We start from the raw sequence: 20,695 nt of genomic DNA, 5'->3' as shown, positions 1-20,695 counted from the left end.
TAACAACTGAGGGCAACATAAATATACTGAAACTTTTGAGCATATTTTGAAGCATGTTTTTCCCCTCCTTTGTTAGTTTTATTGTTTCCCTATTGTTGCTAAAATTCCTCGTTGTTTAAATGTTATCCCCAGGGCACCTTTCCAAATATCCTTTTTGTTTTGTTCTTCTTTGGATACCAGGCATTGGAAAAGCTGTTTTCTACCCACTGCTTCTAAATAACTTCTCTCTTGTTTTACAAAAACAATGCCGTTTCTCCCATCCTTGTATTTTTCAGTGTTTCTAAGACTTTTTATTACTAAGAACAATGTGGAAACAATAAAAGTTAACAAATAAAAGGAAAGGTGTAAAGTTTTTTAAAAAATGCTCACAGTTTTACTGCATAAATTAGTACCATTTTTCATTAGATACAAGCTGTACTGGTGGCTTTGGAATAAAAAAGAGTTGGGTTTGATTTGCTCAATACCATTTACCAACTGTTGGACTTAAAGCAAGTTTCTTACCCAGTAAATGAAAAAGTAATATAATAAAATAAAATAGATAAATATCTTCTACCTTGAAAAATTTATGTGAAGATTAAAAACCATGTAACATATGTAAAACTCTTAAGGCCAAATTTAAACCTCAATTTTCTGATTCCAAATCTAGCATCCTCTTCAGTTTATTGCAACTTCATTTCTTCATTCATTCCACAATCATTTATTGAGTGCCTGCTATGGGCTACGAAGATTTATAGACAAATATGGCAAGGTCTCTGCTCTTTAGCAGTTTACAGTTTATAGTACATCAGACGAATAAATGGATATTAACAAGAGGGAGGCCATTTCATTTAGCGGTTCATTACATAGGCTATAAAGTCAGACAAATCTAGATTTGAAGGTCAGGTCTGCTTTTTGTTAACTTTGTGACCTTGGGAAAGTTACTTAACATCTCAAAACCAATTTCCTCATCTGAAAAAGGAGATAAGAGTATCCTCTTGTAGTGCTGTTGACAGAAGAAAATGAGATTATGTCTGTGAAATGCTAAGCTCAGTGCCTGTTGTAAAGCAAGCACTTGTCTACTGTGGGCAATCATCCTCACTGTCATAATAAACACTATGACAATTGTAAATATAACTGTGCATAATTAAGTAAAAAGGGTATGTGCATGCACTATGGAGTATAGAAGCAGAGCATTTGAATCAGTCTCCAGGATTAGGGAAGCTCTGTCCCCTAAAACAGCAGAAGCTTCTGGAGAGTTTTGAAATACCGAGTTCACACTTCTAAGTGTGAAATTGTGTGAGTCATTCTAGGAACTTCAGATTGATTTCTATGACTGAAGATAGGGATGCTGGGGGAGGAATGGAAAATGAGAGGTAAATGTGGCCAAATCCAAGATCTTAAGGATTAAACTAAGGAATCTGAAGCCTTTTAATCTGGGTGAGAGGGTGCTGGATGGAAACATGCCTGAATTCCATGTTAGAGAGTCACTGTGAACACACTAAGGTTCAGTAAGGTTCAGGCTCTTTTTCTTCTCTATAATTATAAGAAAAAAAAAAAAAAGACGAAAGCAGGTTTGCAAGAATCCCAATTGTACTGTATCATGTTAGAAGTTTTAAGACTGTCAAAACAAATTTTCTAATTTTGACTTTAGTCAAACACTTCCCCACTAAGCAATAAGAACTCAATAAGCACTTTTATTTGTTTTATAAATAGTTTAGTAAAAAGAATAATAGTTGTGAATTGTACTAGCTGAAAAATATTTGCCTAGTAAAACTTTACCACTGTATGTGAGTGTTCTAAACCTGAAGAGACAGACAGGATGAAATTGATGCTGCCCCTTAACAGAAAAAAACTCCTAAATTGTAGGTATCATGTTGAATGGAATCCTTTAACTGTCTGTTGTAGGACAAGCAAAAATTTCTTGTCATTTCTACAGGGATTTTGACAGTATGTTCTCTAGAAACCCAATCTCCTAAGAAGGGCAATCAATTAATGAATGAACGAAGATACTGCAGGAAACCTTTAATCACTGTAATTATATGACCCATCCAGTTTCTGTGATTATTAACTATTCTCAATCAATCTGTTCTTTTTTGTGTGACATTTTCAATGAAGTAACTTGAAAACGTTTTAGTAAACTAATAAAGAAAAGACAACCAACATGAAAGAGATTTTTACAGCATAAAAAAATCTAGCTGCTACCAATTTCTAGGGGTAGGATTGGGGAGAATTTTTTAATTGTTTAAATTTTAGTATGTGCAACTGAAAGATGAGGATAAAAATACCAAACTGATAAACTTGTGAAGATTAAATGAGATAATAAACTAATTCTCAAGTACTTGCATATAGTAGGCATTCAATAAATATGTCCTTTTGTTTTGTGGGTTTCTTCAGCTTCCTCTCCACCAGTCTCACTACACTCCAACTCCCCAATAAATGACATGAACACACACATACACACGACACACACAGGTGTTGAAAGATACAACATTACTGTCATAATGTTTCTAAGGATGAATTAGATGATAACAGTGAACTCCCATCTTTTATTATTAATGCCCCAATTTTGACGAACTTTTTCTATATATTCTGGGTGGGAGAGAAATCTCAGCATATACCTCTCACTATCAGTTCCTACTTCAAAAACAAGTTGCTGCACGTGCCTAATCCTTCTTCTAGTAACCCCTTCATATAGCGGCGGGGGGGGGGGGGGGGGGGGGGAGGGGAAGCAGTCAGGTTTGCCCCCAGGACACAGAGACACAAAGAGCAATGGAGTTTGTAGTCCATCCTAGCAGCACGCAGCAAACTGTTTTGCAGCAAGATCTTGGCAGTGTGGCCTCATGCTCAGTATCTAGAATAGTCTGTGTCCTGCCTCTTCTAAACCTGGCCTGCCAGCTTTCCCTCCAATATCCTTTTCACATAGGCCCTTTGTGCTTGGAGTCAGATTCTGCTGTTTGCAACCAAGAATCAAGTTGAGGGAGAAGACAAGAGATCTGATGTCAGAGGATATTTCCACACTTCCTGAAATTGATCTACAGCAGAATTTAATTACAAATAGATGCTAAAGAAAAAAAAATCAAGATGTTCCCTAATATCTTTTATAGAACAAAAGAGAAGAAATTAAGAAATTTACTTCTGGATCCAGGCAAATCCTTAATCTATTCTGGAGGAAATTATTACCATTAAGTAAATTCAAAAATATGCCACCCAGCCTGTGGGCTGTTAGCACATCCACTGATTTATAAAGAGGAAGTCACAGATTAACATCAAACCCAGACTGCAATTCACCCTTCATGGAAAAATCAAGAAAGAGCTTCCTTTTTCTTCTCCTGTTGCCTCACTGTGGTGTTGATGGCATATTTGTGAGCTTTCAGAGCCTTATACAGCTACCTCTGTTCCATTGGAAACTTCACATTACACTATTAGCTCACTTCTGGACAATTCTCTGAGCCTAAATATTTTATCATAGCTTAACAAAACTCACAATAGTCTTTGAAGATGAAGTGCGGTCCTGAAACTTTATGTCATGTATAACTGTTTCTTGTACTTACAAAAAAAAATAATAATAAAGAAGAAAGAAGGAGTGAGGGAGGGAGGGCCAAAGGGAGGAAGAGAGGAAGAGAGGAAGAGAGGCAGGAAGGGAGGGAGGGAGGGAGGGAGGAAAGAAGGAAGGAAGGAAGGAAGGAAGGAAGGAAGGAAGGAAGGAAAAGAAATTTGTTGAAACAGTCCTTCAAGAAGACATTGTCACTGAAATACTGTATTGCTACAAAGGCAAAATTAAACCCCTACATGCAGGCTGTAAATATAAACCTATTAACCTAAAGTTCTGAAAAAAAGTATATGGGACTTGGCCAATGAGCTGCAAAGCTGTATTTTAGGTTGGTTCCTTAGAAGCAGAGCCTGAATTGGAGATTCTGACACAGGCAAGAAGTCAAAGTGAGAGATACAGAAAGAGAGAGTCCTGGCTTCTGTCTTCCACAAGGCCACCTCCACTCTGGGCACCCCCAGCAATTTATGTAAATCAAGAAATCCTCCCCCCACCCTTTTTTTTTTTCTTAAACTAGCTTGCTTTAGCTTGGTCTGGATCTTCTTTGGGGATGATGATTCTTATAACATCCTACTATTGTATAAGCAAACTTTGCTTATTTCCCTTTCTCTCTGACTATTCCAATTCACATCTCAGAAAAAAAAAAAAATACAGCCCATTAGATAGAACTTAATCCTAAATCTGCCCATTGCTAGCTGTGTAAGCCTGGCGCGGTCACTTCCATTTTAAGGAGTCACAAGGAAAGTCATTTGCTGACAGATAGCCACCTCCCTACCAGAGGCTCAGAGAAGAAGACAGGACCCTATTTCTTGTCATAGTTACAGGACAAGGATTAGAGAAATCACAGAATGTCTTATAAACTCTTATCTCCAAAATGCTCTATGTGAATATATCCACTTCTCCACTCCAACCTCAGCTGTCATCGACCCTCACTTGGAGAACTTCAACACCTTCTATCTGGTCTCCCTGCTCCCACTCTGGCCTTTCTGCAATCCAGTCTTCACACAGCTTTGAGAAGGATCTTTTAAAAATGTAAATCTAATAATGTCACTCCCTTGCTTCAAGTCTTCCAGTGTTCTCTTAAAATCATATCAAAACTCCTCTGCATGGCCTCACACGATCTGGATCCCAACACGGTCTCTGACCTCAATTCATGGCACTCTACTCTCTCCCTGTTCATCTCACTTCAGCCACACTGGACTTCTTTCTATCCCTTGAGCTCACCTTGAGGTGAGGGCCTTTGCTGTTCCTTCTGCTTAGAATGTTCTTCCTGGAGATCATTCACACCTGGTTCTTTCCTTTCACTCAGATCTCAGCTTAAATGTTACCTCTCATTTAAGAGGCACCTTTCTCTCAAGACCCCATCTACAAAAGTTTCCCAGGCTCCCTCTATCACATCACATTGCTTTATTTTCTCAACAGTATTTATCACAATCTGGCTTTCATCTAATTTAGTGATTGACTTTCTCCTTCCACTAGAATGCATGTTCCCCGAGAGCAGGAAACTAGTCTGCCTATTTAACTACTATATTTCCAGCACCTAGAACTGTGCCTAACACATAGTAGTTACTCAATAAATAATCACTGAATGAATGGATAAATTCTGAATGGTCCCCAGCTTTTTTCCTATATTCAAAATTGACACGGAAAATAATGTTGCTTTTTTGAGTCACAACCTCAAGTTTCTCCAGGGAATCATTCAGTAAACAACACATTCCTTGAGGACAAGGACCATGTCATTGTTCTGTCAGGTTGTAGCACAGTGCCTCACACACAACTGATATTTAATAAAGTGTCACTTAAATGAATTAACACATCATGGCTCCTGCCCCTGACATTGTCAAGATAATTTCATGTTATTTTACTGTTTATTTACATTGATTTAGTAGAACTCCTTGATACCTAACTTAGAAGTATAGTGTCATATATCTTTAAAAATAAAAGATATCTCTAATTAAATTTAGTATTGTTCCACATAAACCAAGGACAAGAATTAGCAACACTCCAATTCAACCAAATAAGGGAAATTAAATTTTTCTAATAGAAAGAACAGCTCAAGATGAACTGGGCTACATTGAGTCACCATGGCTTGGAGAAAAGAGCTTGGCCATTGATTCCCAGTTTGACTGCTTACGTTGAGTGTTACCTTGAATGAATCACTCAACCTCTTTTAGCTTTGGTTTCTTCGTTATCTGTATATTGGAACCTCATAGGGTTGTTGTAAGAAATAAAGAAAATTATTTGTGAGAAAGAGCCCAGAACATGAATGTAAGGCCTGAAACCATAAAGCTCCTAGAGGAAAACATAGGTGGTAAGCTCTTTGACATAGGCCTTCGTGATGATTTTTTGAATCTGACACCCAAAGCAAAAATGAACAAGTGGGACTACATCAAATTAAAAAGTTCTTCACAGCAAAGGAAACCATCAACACAATGAAAAGGCAACCAACTGAATGGAAAAAAAAATTGTAATTCTGATTACAGAATTCTGTAATTCTGTATATCTGATAAGGGACTAATATCCAAAATACATAAAGAACTCATACAACTAAATAGCAAATAAACAATCATTTAAAAATGGGCAGAGGATCTGAATAGACATTTTTCCAAAGAAGACATACAGATGGCCAAAAAGCACATGAAAAGACGCTCGACATCACTAATCATCAGGAAAATGCAAACCAAAGTTACAATGAGATATTACCTCACACCTCTTAGAATGGCTATTATCAAAAAGATAAGAATTAACAAGAGCTAGTGAGGATGTGAAGAAAAGGAGACCCTTGTGCACTGTTGGTGGGAATGTAAATTGGTGCAACCACTGTGGAAAATGGTATGGAGGTTCTTCAAAAAATTAAAAATAGAGCTACCATACAATCCAGCAATTCCACTTCTGGGTAGTTATCAAAGAAAACAAAAACAATAACTTGGAAAGATATATGCATGCTCATGTTCACTGCAGTGTTATTTACAATAGCCAAGATACGGAAACAAAGTGCCCACTGATGGATGAATGAATAAAGAAGATACACTCACACACACAATGGAGTATTACTCAGTTACTCAGTCATGAAAAAAGAATAAAACTTGCCAATTGTGACAAAATGCATGGGCTTCCAAGGCATTATGCCATGTGAAATAAGTCGGAGAAAGACAAATATCGTATGTTCTCACTTACATGTAAAATCTAAAAAAATAACAACAACCAAGCTTAGAGACAGACAGAACAGATGGGTGGTTAACAGAGGTGAGGGTGAGGGTGAGAGAAATGGGTCAAAAGGTAAAAAGAAAAATATTAATAATAATAATAAAATAATATGTTAGAGGGTAAGAATTTACTGTGTGCCTAATGTTTCCAGATCCTCAAAAATAAATAAATAGATAGATAAATAAATAAATAAAATTTAAAAATAGAATTAAAAAAGAAATGATACACAGTAGTATTTTATATTGTATATATTGTATTATACAATAAATATATAGTATTTATATTTTATTTAATATATTAAAACCACTTAAAATGAATATACTAGATTCATTTGTGTCAACATGGGTAAATCACAAAACATCACTGTTAATTGAAAAAAGGCAAACTGCAGAATAATATGTGTAATATGACACCATTTTGTAATATACACACAAACAATACTAAAACAGTGTTCTGGAAAATCATAATAGTGATGACTTCTGGAAACTGAGGAGAAGAAGTATCTGTCACAAGTCGGAAGTGGGATAATGAAGCTAACATTTATTAAGTGCTTATTAGTGTGATATGATGTTTAAGTGTTTTACATATATTATTACATTTGATCATAAAAGAAAGAGAGAGAGAGAGAGAGAGAGAAAGGAAAAGAAAGAAAGAAGGAAAGAAAGAACCTAGCACAATGCTTGCCTCTAAGAAAATTTTTTGTGCCCCTTAAAAAGCAATGAATTTCCTACAAGTAAAGTATTCAAACAAAGCTTGGACAATTTCACCAAGAATATTCTAGAAAGAGATCAAACAAAACATTTGTTTTACTAAATGACCTTTTATAAACCAAGAGATTTTATAAGGTCAACCTTCTTATTTTACAAACATACAACAGAAGTATAGACAGCTTGTGCAAGATGAAATACAGCTTGTGCAAGATGAAATACAAATTCCTATTTCTAATTTTCAAGGCAATCTACCAACACACTCCTCCCTCCCTTATCCCTCAGTCCCTATTTGACTCATAATATTTCTTGACTTTCTCAAGCATACTTCAACAAAAACAGATTTGCTTACTATTTCCAGCACACCTGGCTCAATTTTTCCCTCTGTGCTTCTGCACTGACTCTCACTCCCACTGCCAATTCTATACCAAGCTATGTCTCTCCTTCTTTCAAAGCTACACTTAAGGAAAAAAAGTTTATCCTTATTAATGTCTCTACATCTCCAACTGACCTCAGTACTCAAGGGCTCTGATGCCTCACTTTTCTAATTCATAAGGCAACCTGAGTGATCTTCTTAATACACAAAACAGAACAAATCACTCCCTTACTCAAAGCTAGTTGTTCTCCATCATACTTGAGATAAAAATCTATAAACTCCCAAACAAAAATGACAGGGTTCTACATGGTTTGGCCCTGTCTACCTCCCTGGCTTCACCTTAAAGTCACCGCCCGTTTTACTCACTCTAATGTACCCATCTGGCCCTCTTTAAGTTACTCTAATGCTTCCACCTCTTTCCTACACTGATGGCTTTGCAAGCTGCTCTTTCTTCCTCAAGTAACATCTTTCAAGATTCACCATAAATGACATTTTCTTAGGGAAGCTCTCCTTAACCACCACTGCATCCACCAATACATCAAGAGAAGGTCCTCTTTGACACTTTCCCAAAGCACCTTTTTCTTGCCTTCATAACACACCCATTGTTTTAATGATGTATGTAAGGGAATGTCAGAAGCTGCCCCCTCTTCTCTGTTCAAGTGGGCAGAGCAAGTCACATTGGAGCAGATGTTACAGAAGTAAGAAACATTTACTTTGGTAAATGTAGAATGAGTAGATTTACACAGTGGAAACTTGTGTGGTACAACAAAGGAAAATCCATGCAACACACCTGGTATAAACTGCTGATCACTTGGGAAGAGTTAGACCATCATATTTTCTGGAAAAAAGAGGCTGAGAAATCTAACCTCCTCTCCCAATATCTGAAGCCAAGAAACTTAAAGCACAGCAACTTTGGCTACATTCGGTACAGGGAAAAGACATGGAAAGCCTTAAAAGAAAATTTACTGGAAGAGAAAGACAAACTTGTGTGGGGATGATCTGAGTACAACCCAGAGCCTAAGGACCCAAGAGGGAAGGTTGGTTCCAGGCAGTATGTGGCCTGAGGTCAGCTATTCTCTGGGTCCTTACCCTGTAGCACAGTGGTTGCGCTCCAGGGAATTGCTGGTGAGCTTTGGGGCTGAAGTTATGGGTGTGAATTAATGTGCTCTCTAATGATTGCGCCCAGGCACGGACCCACTACAGCCTGGACAGGGACGTGATCCATCAGGGCCTCACAGCAGCAGTGGACCAGCACTGCCCTTCAGCCCAGACAAGGCCAACCTGCAAAAGCTGAACCACGTGGCAGTGAAAGCAACCAGGGTAATGACCCATCAGACTGGTTACATTTGTTTATTGGAAGGATTGTTTATTCACTGTCGGTCTACCTTAGTGGATTGAAAGCTTCATGGAAGAAGCTAACATGTCTGTTTGGCTCACTCTCAGGGCTACCAAGTACAGCACAGATGGCACCCTGCTCCACAAGGACTGTCATGCACATAGAACATGATGTGAAGAGTGCCCCCTAGAGCCATGTAACCGTTCAGCACCTACAACCGTAGGCGTCAGCCCTGGTCACCACCGTATCACCAGAGTGGCAGGCACGTAGCAAGCAGTAAATATTCACAGAATAATTGTATAACAGAATGCATGATCTACTCTGTCCATTTGCATACATTTCTATGATTTTTCTTAAGAAGTCTTTGGGTATGTTCCCCCACATATTTAATATAGTATGTCCAAAAGGAACGATTTTATTTATTTCGAGCCACAGGAAGTCAGAACCGGAAGGAAGGTTAGAGTGGTAACTGTTTTATCTTACTGATGAGGAAAGGGAAAACCAGAAAGATACAGTGACTTTTATCCTGTGGTAAAGAAGCCAAGACGAGAACCCTGGGCTCTTGCCTTCCAGTGCCTTATTCTATGGCCCTCACCTGCTTCTTCCATCACTTTCTCTTTTTTTTTTAAACATCTTTATTGGAGTATAATTGCTTTACAATGGTGTGTTAGTTTCTGCTGTATGACAAAGTGAATCAGTTATACATATACATATATCTCCATATCTCCTCCCTCTTGCATCTCCTTCCCTCCCACTCTCCCTACCCTACCCGTCTAGGTGGTCACAAAGCACCTCGGTGATCCCTGTGCTATGTGGCTGCTTCCCACTAGCTATCTATTTTACATTTGGTAGTGTGTATATGTCCATGCCACTCTCTCACTTCATCCCAGCTCCAGCTTACCCTTCCCCCTCCCCATGTCCTCAAGTCCATTCTCTACATCTGTGTCTTTATTCCTGTCCTGACCATAGGTTCTTCAGAACCTTTTTTTTTTTTTTTTTTGGATTCCATACATATGTGTTAGCATACAGTATTTGTTTTTCTCTTTCTGAATTACTTCATTCTGTATGACAGACTCTAGGTCCATGCAGCTCTATTTACAATAGCCAGGACATGGAAGCAACCACTTTCTCTTGCTCTTCTTACGAAACACAGGCAGAGGTCACTAACTGCTGTTTGTGCCTTTGACTGCTGAGGCAATAGTCTATTTGGGGAAATACGGATGTGTGTGCTCTACTTGACCCAAACAAGGTGGTTGGTAGCAGGATGTTATCAGGGAAATTTCATACATCAAGACCACAATGAAAGCTCCACTCTACTGTCTGGTGAATTTTTCAAGACATGCCCTATCTTTCAGAATCTCTCTTTCAGCATTAACAACATACTCCTTTTTCCAAATTTTCATGAATTTCACCAAGAGCAGCATATTCTCAACCACAGAAAATGACACACTGAGTATTCAGAAAGAGGGACAGAAAAATCAAATTTACTTTTAGGAAATAAAAGATTAGTAAAAAGTGTATTTTTAAAATTATACTTTATTTTTATTAAATAATTGCTTAAAATAAATAGGCTTCCAGTTCCAATTTGGCCTTCTGTCTTTGTATTATCAAGATTTTTAAAAATAGTAATGCTATTTGGTGTAGAATTTATCCTATACGTATATTACATGACTCTTACCTTAATTAGTATCTAATTTCCTTCTTTCTAACAGAATTAAAGTGTGAAAAATCAAACCTCCTCTTCTGTCTCTGCCAGCATCTTTCATTTTTAGATTTACAGTCCTCAAACACCTATCATAAAAATCAGTATGGTAAAACAATATATAGATTTTGAATAAGTGACAAGATCAGCCACTGAAATGTCCTCCTTATAAATGTTGCCCAAGAGTCTGGGAGGGCCATTGGATGGGAAAATTACACTTTGTGCTACTTGCAGATTGCAAATAATATTAATGTCTTGTCAGGACCTGGTCTAACTGTGAGGCAGTTTACAACTCTGTGTTTCTCATGCTGTGGTCCGATTTAAGGCTTGTGTGAACACAGTTCTGGGCTGTGAGTCAGTGGTGGAGATTCTGTGCAGTCCCAACATTCCTGATCACCTGTGAAGAGATGAGGACAACCAAGGCACAGGTTCTATCCTTAAGAGGTCTGCAGAGTAATCTGACCTAGGACAGCAACTAGATGCACAATTAATTTGACTCATTTACATGAGGACAGGTCTGAGCACACCACGTCCCTGACTGGAAAGACAAGAGACACATTCTAGACAGAGGCCTTCAGAGCACGAGGTAGTGGGCACTCCTCCACGTTCAAGGGAAGGGTGAGATGGGATCCAGCATGTTTTAGATTTAGAGGGTTACCTGGCAGCTGTGTGGGCGAAAGCATTCCAGAGCTGAGAGAATGCAGAAGATTGATGGCGACAGGGGGAGAAGAGGAGGAATGAATTACAGTACCTTGTAAAAATTTATGCACAATTTTTCTTATTTTCTTTTTTTCTTTTTTTTTTTTCTTTATTGGAGTATAATTGCTTTACAATGGTGTGTTAGTTTCTGCTTTACAACAAAATGAATCAGTTATATATATACATATGTTCCCATATCTCTTCCTTCTTGCGTCTCCCTCCCTCCCACGCTCCCTATCCCACCCCTCTAGGTGGTCACAAAGCAACGAGCTGATCTCCCTGTGCTATGCGGCTGCTTCCCACTAGCTATCTACCTTACGTTTGGCAGTGTATATATGTCCATGCCTCTCTCTCACTTTGTCACAGCTTACCCTTCCCCCTCCGCATATCCTCAAGTCCATTCTCTAGTAGGTCTGAGTCTTTATTCCTGTCTTACCCCTAGGTTCTTCATGACATTTTTTTTTCTCTTAAATTCCATATATATGTGTTAGCATATGGTATTTGTCTCTCTCTTTCTGACTTACTTCACTCTGTATGACAGACTCTAGGTCTATCCACCTCATTACAAATAGTTCAATTTCGTTTCTTTTTATGGCTGAGTAATATTCCATTGTATATATGTGCCACATCTTCTTTATCCATTCATCTGATGATGGACACTTAGGTTGTTTCCATCTCCGGGCTATTGTAAATAGAGCTGCAATGAACATTTTGGTACATGACTCTTTTTGAATTATGGTTTTCTCAGGGTATATGCCCAGTAGTGGGATTGCTGGGTCATATGGTAGTTCTATTTCTAGTTTTTTAAGGAACCTCCATACTGTTCTCCACAGTGGCTGTATCAATTTACATTCCCACCAACAGTGCAAGAGGGTTCCCTTTTCTCCACACCCTCTCCAGCATTTATTGTTTCTAGATTTTTTGATGATGGCCATTCTGACTGGTGTGAGATGATATCTCATTGTAGTTTTGATTTGCATTTCTCTATTTTTTTCTCAAAAGTCACATTCTCCACCACATTTCCCCACCAGTTAACTATAACTAATCAAGCTATGAAACATCACTTGTCTCTTTTCTCCAGTTTCCTGGGGGGAAGTTCTATCTGAAGACAAGAAGTCAATATCATCATCCAGTAAAACATCATAGTAGTATTCCTAATATGGAAGAAATATTCCCTATTATTTTCACATACATTTATTTTGGTTTTCATTACAATCTTGTGAAATAGGCTGAGTAGGTGTTTTTACTCTTATTTTACAAAAAAAAAAGGAAAATAGTTCCCAAAGGTATCAAGTAAACTGTCTAAGGTCACACAATGAATTACGTATGTCACTGGGACCAGACGCTGTCTTTTGATTTACGTGCTCAGATATTCAGTTAATAAGATCCTCTAGAGAGGATCAATCAAGGCTCCTCTAACAAAGTGACTGCTAACTTGGGAACTTAACCAGTCCAAGATGGGTGACTGCTCGGCAGCAATAGCTGAATGATTGAGGGGTGAAGTGTAAAGTGGGAAAATGGAGACAAAAGTGTTCTGAGTAAAGGGAACAGATTCATCATTCCATAGTGCTACTTCCGTGTGCATGTGTCCCTCTCATGAAAAAAGTCACACATTGTTCAACTGTCATTTCTATGTAAGAATGAATTACTATGTTTACTCTAAAAAGTTGACATATACTCAAGAGACAAGATATAAGAGGAATCCCCAAAATTAGGTTCCTTCTTTGGTTACTTTCATTAATCTATGAAAACTGGAATATTCTAGGGAAAATGGGGACTTGAGAGGCCATCTAATAATCCTCAAGAAGCATGGTAGGAGTTGAAATACAAACTTCTTACTTACCTCTATGATAAGGAATTGAGGGGAAAAGGGGGATTCAGAATGTGACATGCTACAGTTGTAGATCTTAAGAGTTGCAAGGCAAGAATGAGATGCATGTCGAATCCTGGTGGATTATAAAAATGCTACCCGTATGTGAGGAGTTTGAGGGAGGACTTCCCTCCCTGCCTTCCCACACTGTAAGGCAAGGACTAAAAACTGAAACATGACACCCAGTACCCCTCACTACTACCTCTCGGCTCCCCCAGACGAATCATCAATCATCCTCTGTTACAAATGCCTGTAGTGCATATTCCTGAGTGTTATTCCCAGAAAACTGATCCTATGGAAACTTTCATAATTGAGTTATTGACCTTTACAGCTTTTTCAAAAGAGAAAGGCCAGGGAGTCACAATTATGCTACAACTCTAGACCATCTGAATTTCTTCAAATATGATGGCTTAAGAATTTGTTTAATTCTTGGCTCTCTCTGACAAACTCAAAATTTAAAAAATCTACATTTTTAAGCCCTGATTTATGCCATTAATTTTCAAGTTATACTTGCTTCTGGATATATCATTTAGATAATCTGCCATCTCCATATGCATGGTGTCCCAAAACCCTAGAAGCCCCCATTCTTATAAAAAAACAATTGACCAAGCAGTCTCCTTCCCAAACTTCTCATTCTGGATCATTAAACTATGATTCTCCCAAATCTCTCATAATTCTCCTGAGCATAACAAATGGAAAAAGACCTTAGATATTAGCTCTACTTTTGCACTTTACAGATAAGAGGATACATAACTTGCCCAGTACTACTATTAGGATCAGAATTCTTGGCCTTTATCTAAGCTAAACAAACAGATCAACGACAACAATAAAAAATTAAAAATAAACTCAGAGTCAGATATCTTGAATAAGAAATCTGGTTCTAATATTCTTTATACTTGAGTTCTTCATCTGAATGATGTAGAAAATAGTGGCAATCTCACAGCATGCAGTTAAATGAGGTAATATATGTGAAAATATTCACCTCAAAGAATAGGACACAGTAGATGTGTAAGAAGTGTTTGGTGAATCAATCACTCCTTAAATTGACCATTTCTGACAGGATTAGTTCTCTCTTACCTTTCTTTCTCTGACTTATCTCTTCCCACAGTATCTACTCTTAGAGCCTAACCCACCTGCAGAAGCAAGTTGTAACTGATCTCACTTTCCCATTTTCCAGTCCAAATCTATCCACACACTACAGCCCTGCCAATGTTTTCAAAACTCATCCCCCTATTCAAAAACCCAAAATAAAGGTTCTATGGCCTACTGGCAAGAGAACACAGTCCTCATCCTGTGTTCATCCTAACTACCTCAATCCGGCCACAGGAACCTTTTCAAACCATTCCTCCCGTGGTTCCAGTGTGCACCCTCTGTATTCATGGGCTGGGTCCACAGACACACACATTCTCAGCCATGAGGTCAAGCTATGCCATCCCAGTCCTTCCTGGAAGCCTACTCTGGCAAATTCAGAGAGACTTTCTTCCCAGAGCCAAAGGCACTATTAATTACATCCAATCTTGTATTGTTCTCTAAGTTTTTCACTCATAAATGTAGGAATTCTACTTCTCTGAACAGATTATAACGCTTTGACCAGTTGTTAATAAGTCTACTTAATATCCCTTCCATAGTGCTTAAAATGTATTGTAGTAAACTCAAAAAAAAAAAAAGTCTGAGTAATCTCAATTCTTATAAAAACAAATTATAGAAGTTTTTTCCTATAATGTCGATTCACATGTTTAATCATTTTCCCTGAAGCAACATCCTGAACATGGCAGAAATTAATAGGCAGAGAAAATTAGCAATTTGATAATATTTTTAATACTATAAAATAGCATTACTTCTGTAAAATAATGTATTGCATCTATTTATCACATGAAGTATATTTAAGACAAATTTCCTTTGTCAAAATATAACCTTAAATTAAAAGAAAACTTACATCTATATTGCAAAACATCTCCTGTCGGCATCTGTGGATGTTGAGCAGGGAATTTGCTAGTTCAAGATTAAAGGCAAAAGTTTCTAAGACTGCTTTTATCCAGTTCCAAAGTTGTAGACAAGAAACTCTTCCTCATACCTCTCTTTTCACAATGTTGATAGTTAGCTTTACATCTACTATTTTTAAGACAGCTACAGCCCACGTTCTACCTGTTTGAGGAGTACCAGGTGTACAAAAGTATAAAATGTAGTCATGGCTTCCTCTAAACAACAGCCTCAGGTTATTCCTGCTTCTGGAAACTTGGCTTCAAGTCAAACAGCTGGACTATTTGGTGAGTTCATCAAAAAATGTAACGAAAATAATAAGTCAAACAGATTGCATTGCTGAGTCAACTGTCTGATTCCAACAGAATTTGATGCCTCATATAAATATCGACTAAGAACTGTAGTCCATCTACCAACGGTGACATCATTTCCCACTGTAGTCTCACTTAATTTCACATTTTCTATTGTACTTTGTAAAGTTTCTGGAAAAAAAAAAAGGTAAAAAAGCTTTTGTTTGCACCGTAGATAAACCCTCAATTTAAGTATTTGCATAGCAGGAACTTGTAGCAGTTGGGATGTTTTCTTATTATGGTATCTCTACTCTGCTAAGTTTTTCAGCAATGACAACTGAATATTATTATAGTCATGATAGTTTTCCAAGATAAGATATACTCAGGGTCTTTTTAAGTAAGGAGTTTGGATAATTAGATTAGTATCCTATGCCCAATTCAGAGAAAGCTAATAGGGAATCTATGTTTTATAGTTAGAAAAAAGTATAAAAGACAATCTCTCACTTCAACATTAATACACTGAAAATTCAATTCACTAAATTCTAGTGTTTTCATTCTTATAATTCCCTAACCTATTAAGAAAGCAGTTTTGCCAGCTTCTTTCCTTTGAAATAATTCCAACTTTGTACTGTATATCTTTCTGAAGATAGTTGGAGATTTAATTTCAATGGTGCACAAAACAGAAGATAGAATAATTTCCTTTAGTTTAAAAAATACCTATTTTGGAAACCACGAATTTCTTCTCTTTGATACAATGACATGTTGAATTTAAGTTTAATGTTTTTATGAGAACTGAATGAATAAAGTATCTGATAAAATGCAGCAAACCAACAAATATTTTAATTGCAGCTATTAATTGAAATTAAATAAGATGAATTCCAAATACAGTCTTTCTTAAGAGAGTGAGTTTGGCCACCCTAGATTGCAATTTTCAGAACTTATCTAAAGTCTTCCTAAGGTTGTTATGCTTATCATATTAGGATCAAAAGTTTTGAAATAAAAACCACACTACATAGTTTCTCTTCTACTTAAAGAAAAAATCAACTATAAGTCTGGTTAACTGTATGAGTAAGCATTTTATTTGTATCATTTACCTTTTTTCTTGGATATATAGAGTACAGATATAAAGAGTGTGATAGAACAAACTCAGATATGTCGGCCTCAAATGACTGTTGTGGAAAATTCAAATACTCTGTTTGCCTTTAAAGTTATGTTAATTATCAACTTTAGCAAAGTGCTTATTATTTAGAACTTTTTTTCCTTCTATTTGGCCACGTACACACTACAGAAGTAAATATGTCTAAAATTGGTGCTGGCTTTGATAAGCCATGGTGATGACATCAGCCTAGGTTCTAGCTCCCGGAATGCAGAACTGAGACCTTACAGCGATTTGTGGGCTATGAGGTTCCAACATAACTCTCCTTGTCACCATCTATTACTGATTGGGAGCCAAGCCTCCTGCTCTAAATATACTACACCAGTTAAATACAGGTATTTTATAATATCTTTGTTGTCAAATGCAGGGGAGGGTGAGGGGGAAAAGGAACTACAGTTCTCTTATAAAATAGCAGGGATTTAAAACTATACATGGTGCACAACAATGTTAATATACTTAATACCATTTAACTGTACACTTAAAAGTGATTAAAATGGCAAATTTCATGTTATGTGTATTTTATCACAATTAAAAAAAGAAAACTACGGGATTTCCCTGGCAGTCCAGTGGTTAAGACTCCATGGTGCCAATGAAGGGGGCACGGGTTCCATCCCTGGTGGGGGGAAGTAAGATCTTGGGTGCCGCTGTGCCTGTCCAAAAAATTTAAAACACAGAAGACAAGAAAAGAAAACAAAAAGAAAAAATATACGTGGGTGGGTTCTGAAAACCGTGCCATGGGATTCAGGAGTTTTTCACAACTGTCTAATAAATTTCCAGGTCCAATATATCACCTGTTATAACCCTGTCACAGTGACCAGATCGCTCCTTCAGGAACATCTACTAAACCAGGCTGCTTGGGGCCTAAAAAAGCAACCATTCATCAGGAATTAGTAAACAGCACTTACACAAAATGTCTAGCTAAAAGTATCCCAGAGGAAAACATGGAAAGTACGAATGTAAGAGAGAGCGTTAGACTAGGAGCATGTGGAAACTCACTTGCTCCCGAGCTGTGGCCCTCGTGGGGAGCCAGGAAGTGCAGGAACCTCTACTTCCTATCCCAGGATTGGCCTTGCCATCAGCCCTGCGCGGTAGCCACAAGGACAAGCAAAGGCTGGTCAGGGGGAGTTACCAAGTCTCAGGGCCCACTGGCTGACTGTCGGTTCAAGCATTTCCTAGAGGGAGAGGATGCAGCACAATTCGAAGGGGCTGAGGCTGCCCGAGCGGCAGGATGCTTCTTCACTCTCCTGCCTCCCTTCAGGAGTGAGCCTGTAAGCAACGTGAGCGCTGGCTGCTCCGGGAGGGGAAGCAGTGGCTCAGAGACTGCAAGACGGCTGTGCCTGTCTGCAGTGGGTCGCAGGTAAAGTACTTCTGCAGACTGAAAATCGACTCAACCTGCGAGAGGTATTTGAAATAGGAGAAAACCCAGAGCACCGAGCTACCGTTGTCATCGCCATCCTGCTCCCAATGCACCCGGGAGAAATCTCTATTTCTGCACAAGCACTGAAATGATACCTGGGTATCCTCTTACTCTCTCCGGTTAGAACGTGAGCAGCCCTGTGGTCCCCATGCGTGTACAATCAGAGCCTAATGCGATGCCTGGCACTTGGAAGGGACTCAGCAAGTAAGTGAGGAGCTCAGCTCTGAAGCCGCGACCAAGATGGCACAGGCAGAGCCCTCTCCAAAGTTCTGTGCTTGCAAACACATCCCTGCAGGTGCTGCCATTTCCAAAAGTCTCCATTGCCCGCCGGCGCGCACGCTCCCACCCCGAACTCCCCACGCCCTGCAACTACCTACCAGCAACGGCGACCAGCAGACCGACAGCACGCACATGATCCCCATGAGCTGGATAGCCGTCTCGGTCGTGATCCGGCCCCACTGGGCGCTGGACTGCGACGCCGTGGCCTTGGCCCGGCAGCGGGACACTAGGGCCTTAATGGTGGCCAAGTTGCAGGCGAAGGTGACTGCCAGCGCTGACAGCCCCAGGAAAGCAAAGGAGGAAGCGAAGAAAATGTTGCCCCGGTTGGTCGAAGGGCTAGTCCCATTGCCCCCTGCCCCGGTGTTAATGAAGCACCACGTCCCGGGCCACTGGATGGTGTACTGACCCACGCCCAGCACTGGCAGTAGGGCGAAGGCGAGCACCGCCAGCCACACGCCGAGCAGCACGGCGCGGGTGGAGCTCGTCTTCATGTGGCTCGAGTACCAGTGCGGCGCCCGGGTGGCCAGCGCCCGCTCGACGGCCATGGCGCTGGCGATGAAGAGCGAAGAGAGCCCAAAGACGGTCATGATGAGTCCGAAGAAGGTGCACAGTCTCCCAGACGGGTCGAGCTGCTCCCAGCGCTGGTGGGACAGGTACAGGACGATGACCACCGGGCTGGTGAGCAGCTGCCCTACCAGGTCGGTGAGCGCCAGCCAGCCGATGCATAGCAGGAACGACTTCTTGCGCTTGCTTTCCCGGCGCCGGTAGCTCTGAGACACGAGCAGCATGGCCAACGCGTTGCCCACGAAGCCAGTGATCAGCATGGTCATCGGGAAGGCTACAGACACCGAGCCGAAATCCTCGCCGGGCCCCGCGGGACGCGTTAGGTTGCTCTGCGCCTCAGCGGAGCGCTCCGGCGCCCAGATGCCGGGGTAGGAGTGGTTGAGGCGCGTGCAGGAAGGGGAACTCTCATGGCCCCGCGTCTCCTTCATACTGTCTTCGAGGTGAGGAAGGAACGGAGCCCTGAGAGCAGCGACGAGAGCCGGCAGACCGGACGCGGGAGGCGGCGGTTGTCGGTGGAGACTGGGGCTGGGGCCGGGGCCGCGGCGGAGCTGCCCTCCATGATGCGGGGCTCAGCCGCCGCCTCACTTCGCCACTTCGGCGGCGGCGGCGGGGCTTTCCGGAGACACAGGCAGCCGCGCAGTCGGCTCCGGGATGCGTCCGGCTCCCAGGCGTGTGGAGGTGCCCGGCCGGTCCTATAAGCCCGAGGGGGGCGGGGCGCCCGTGGGTGTCGGCCAAAGTGCTGTGGGAGGGGATGCGGCAGAAACTAAGCGCCTCTCTCGGCTGCTGCGCGACCAATGCCTTGGCCGCCTGGGCTCGGCAAATCCCCCGAAGGACTCCTCTCGAAATGTTCCAACTCCTGGCCAGAGCGGACGCCCAGCCAGGCCGCCGTGCCCGGCTCCGCGCCTCCTCCGGTTCTCTGCCAGAGGAGCGTCCGTGGGCGGCGGGGGCTACAGTGTCTCCCTGGTCTACCCCACCTCAGCCAAGTTGCCAAGGCGGACCTGAGCGCCGGCCCTCCCCCTTCTCCATCCACAGAAGCTTGTGCAAGGACCAGGTCTTCCTCCTGAAGCTCTTTTGTAACCCTGGCAAGTGTCATTCACCTGACGCTGAGCAATCTAAGCAGAACACTCTCCCGTTGCATAGATGAGCCTGAACATTTTTCCCTTTCTGCTTCGGGACTCGCATGATCATGAGCGGACCAAGTTGCTCTGTCCCCAGGGGCACACTGAAACCATAAAACTAATAGTGCCTCGAGATTTAAGGGGATAGGTACAGGAAAACAAAATCAGATGGTCGAATTCAAAAATAAAGAAATCCCAACTACAAACCTACCCCCATCCCCCGCCTAAATTCTTCCCCTTCATTTAAAAAAAAAAAAAAAAAAGTTAGCTAGGGCAAAAGTGACTAGAGGCAGGTGGCAGCCACTCACTACCTCACTCTTCCACTATCTCAGTGCATCTGAGATATTGAAATCAAAGGTTGCTTGCCCTTGGGAGTGAAGGCAGGGTGGGGCGGAGGGAAAAGGCGAGTTCTTACAAAGTCTCCAACTATCTTTCTCCACCCCTGGCCCATTCCTATGCAATTAGGAC

At 40.6% G+C, this 20,695-nt stretch overlaps 1 protein-coding gene across 3 annotated transcripts in view; it reads right to left on the bottom strand.

Moving 5' to 3' along the window:
• The window catches only part of PTGER3 (prostaglandin E receptor 3), a 69,478-nt gene extending 49,680 nt beyond the window's left edge, over window positions 1-19,798 (bottom strand). For 2 of the 3 annotated variants that reach the window (XR_007474272.1, XM_004280736.3), the window contains exon 1: window positions 18,644-19,793. Coding sequence is in view for 2 of the 3 variants with exons in the window: in XM_004280736.3 (XP_004280784.1) it covers window positions 18,644-19,537 (894 nt within the window). In the remaining variant the exon portion in view is untranslated. Of the gene's footprint in view, window positions 1-18,643 lie in introns of all 3 variants that reach the window. The other variant, XM_004280734.3, reaches the window with a different exon arrangement.
• Between the last annotated feature and the right edge of the window lie 897 nt (window positions 19,799-20,695).

This window comes from Orcinus orca, chromosome 1, assembly GCF_937001465.1.
Source record: "Orcinus orca chromosome 1, mOrcOrc1.1, whole genome shotgun sequence".
Lineage (NCBI taxonomy): Eukaryota > Metazoa > Chordata > Mammalia > Artiodactyla > Delphinidae > Orcinus > Orcinus orca.
This window is presented reverse-complemented; position numbering and strand designations above follow the sequence as displayed.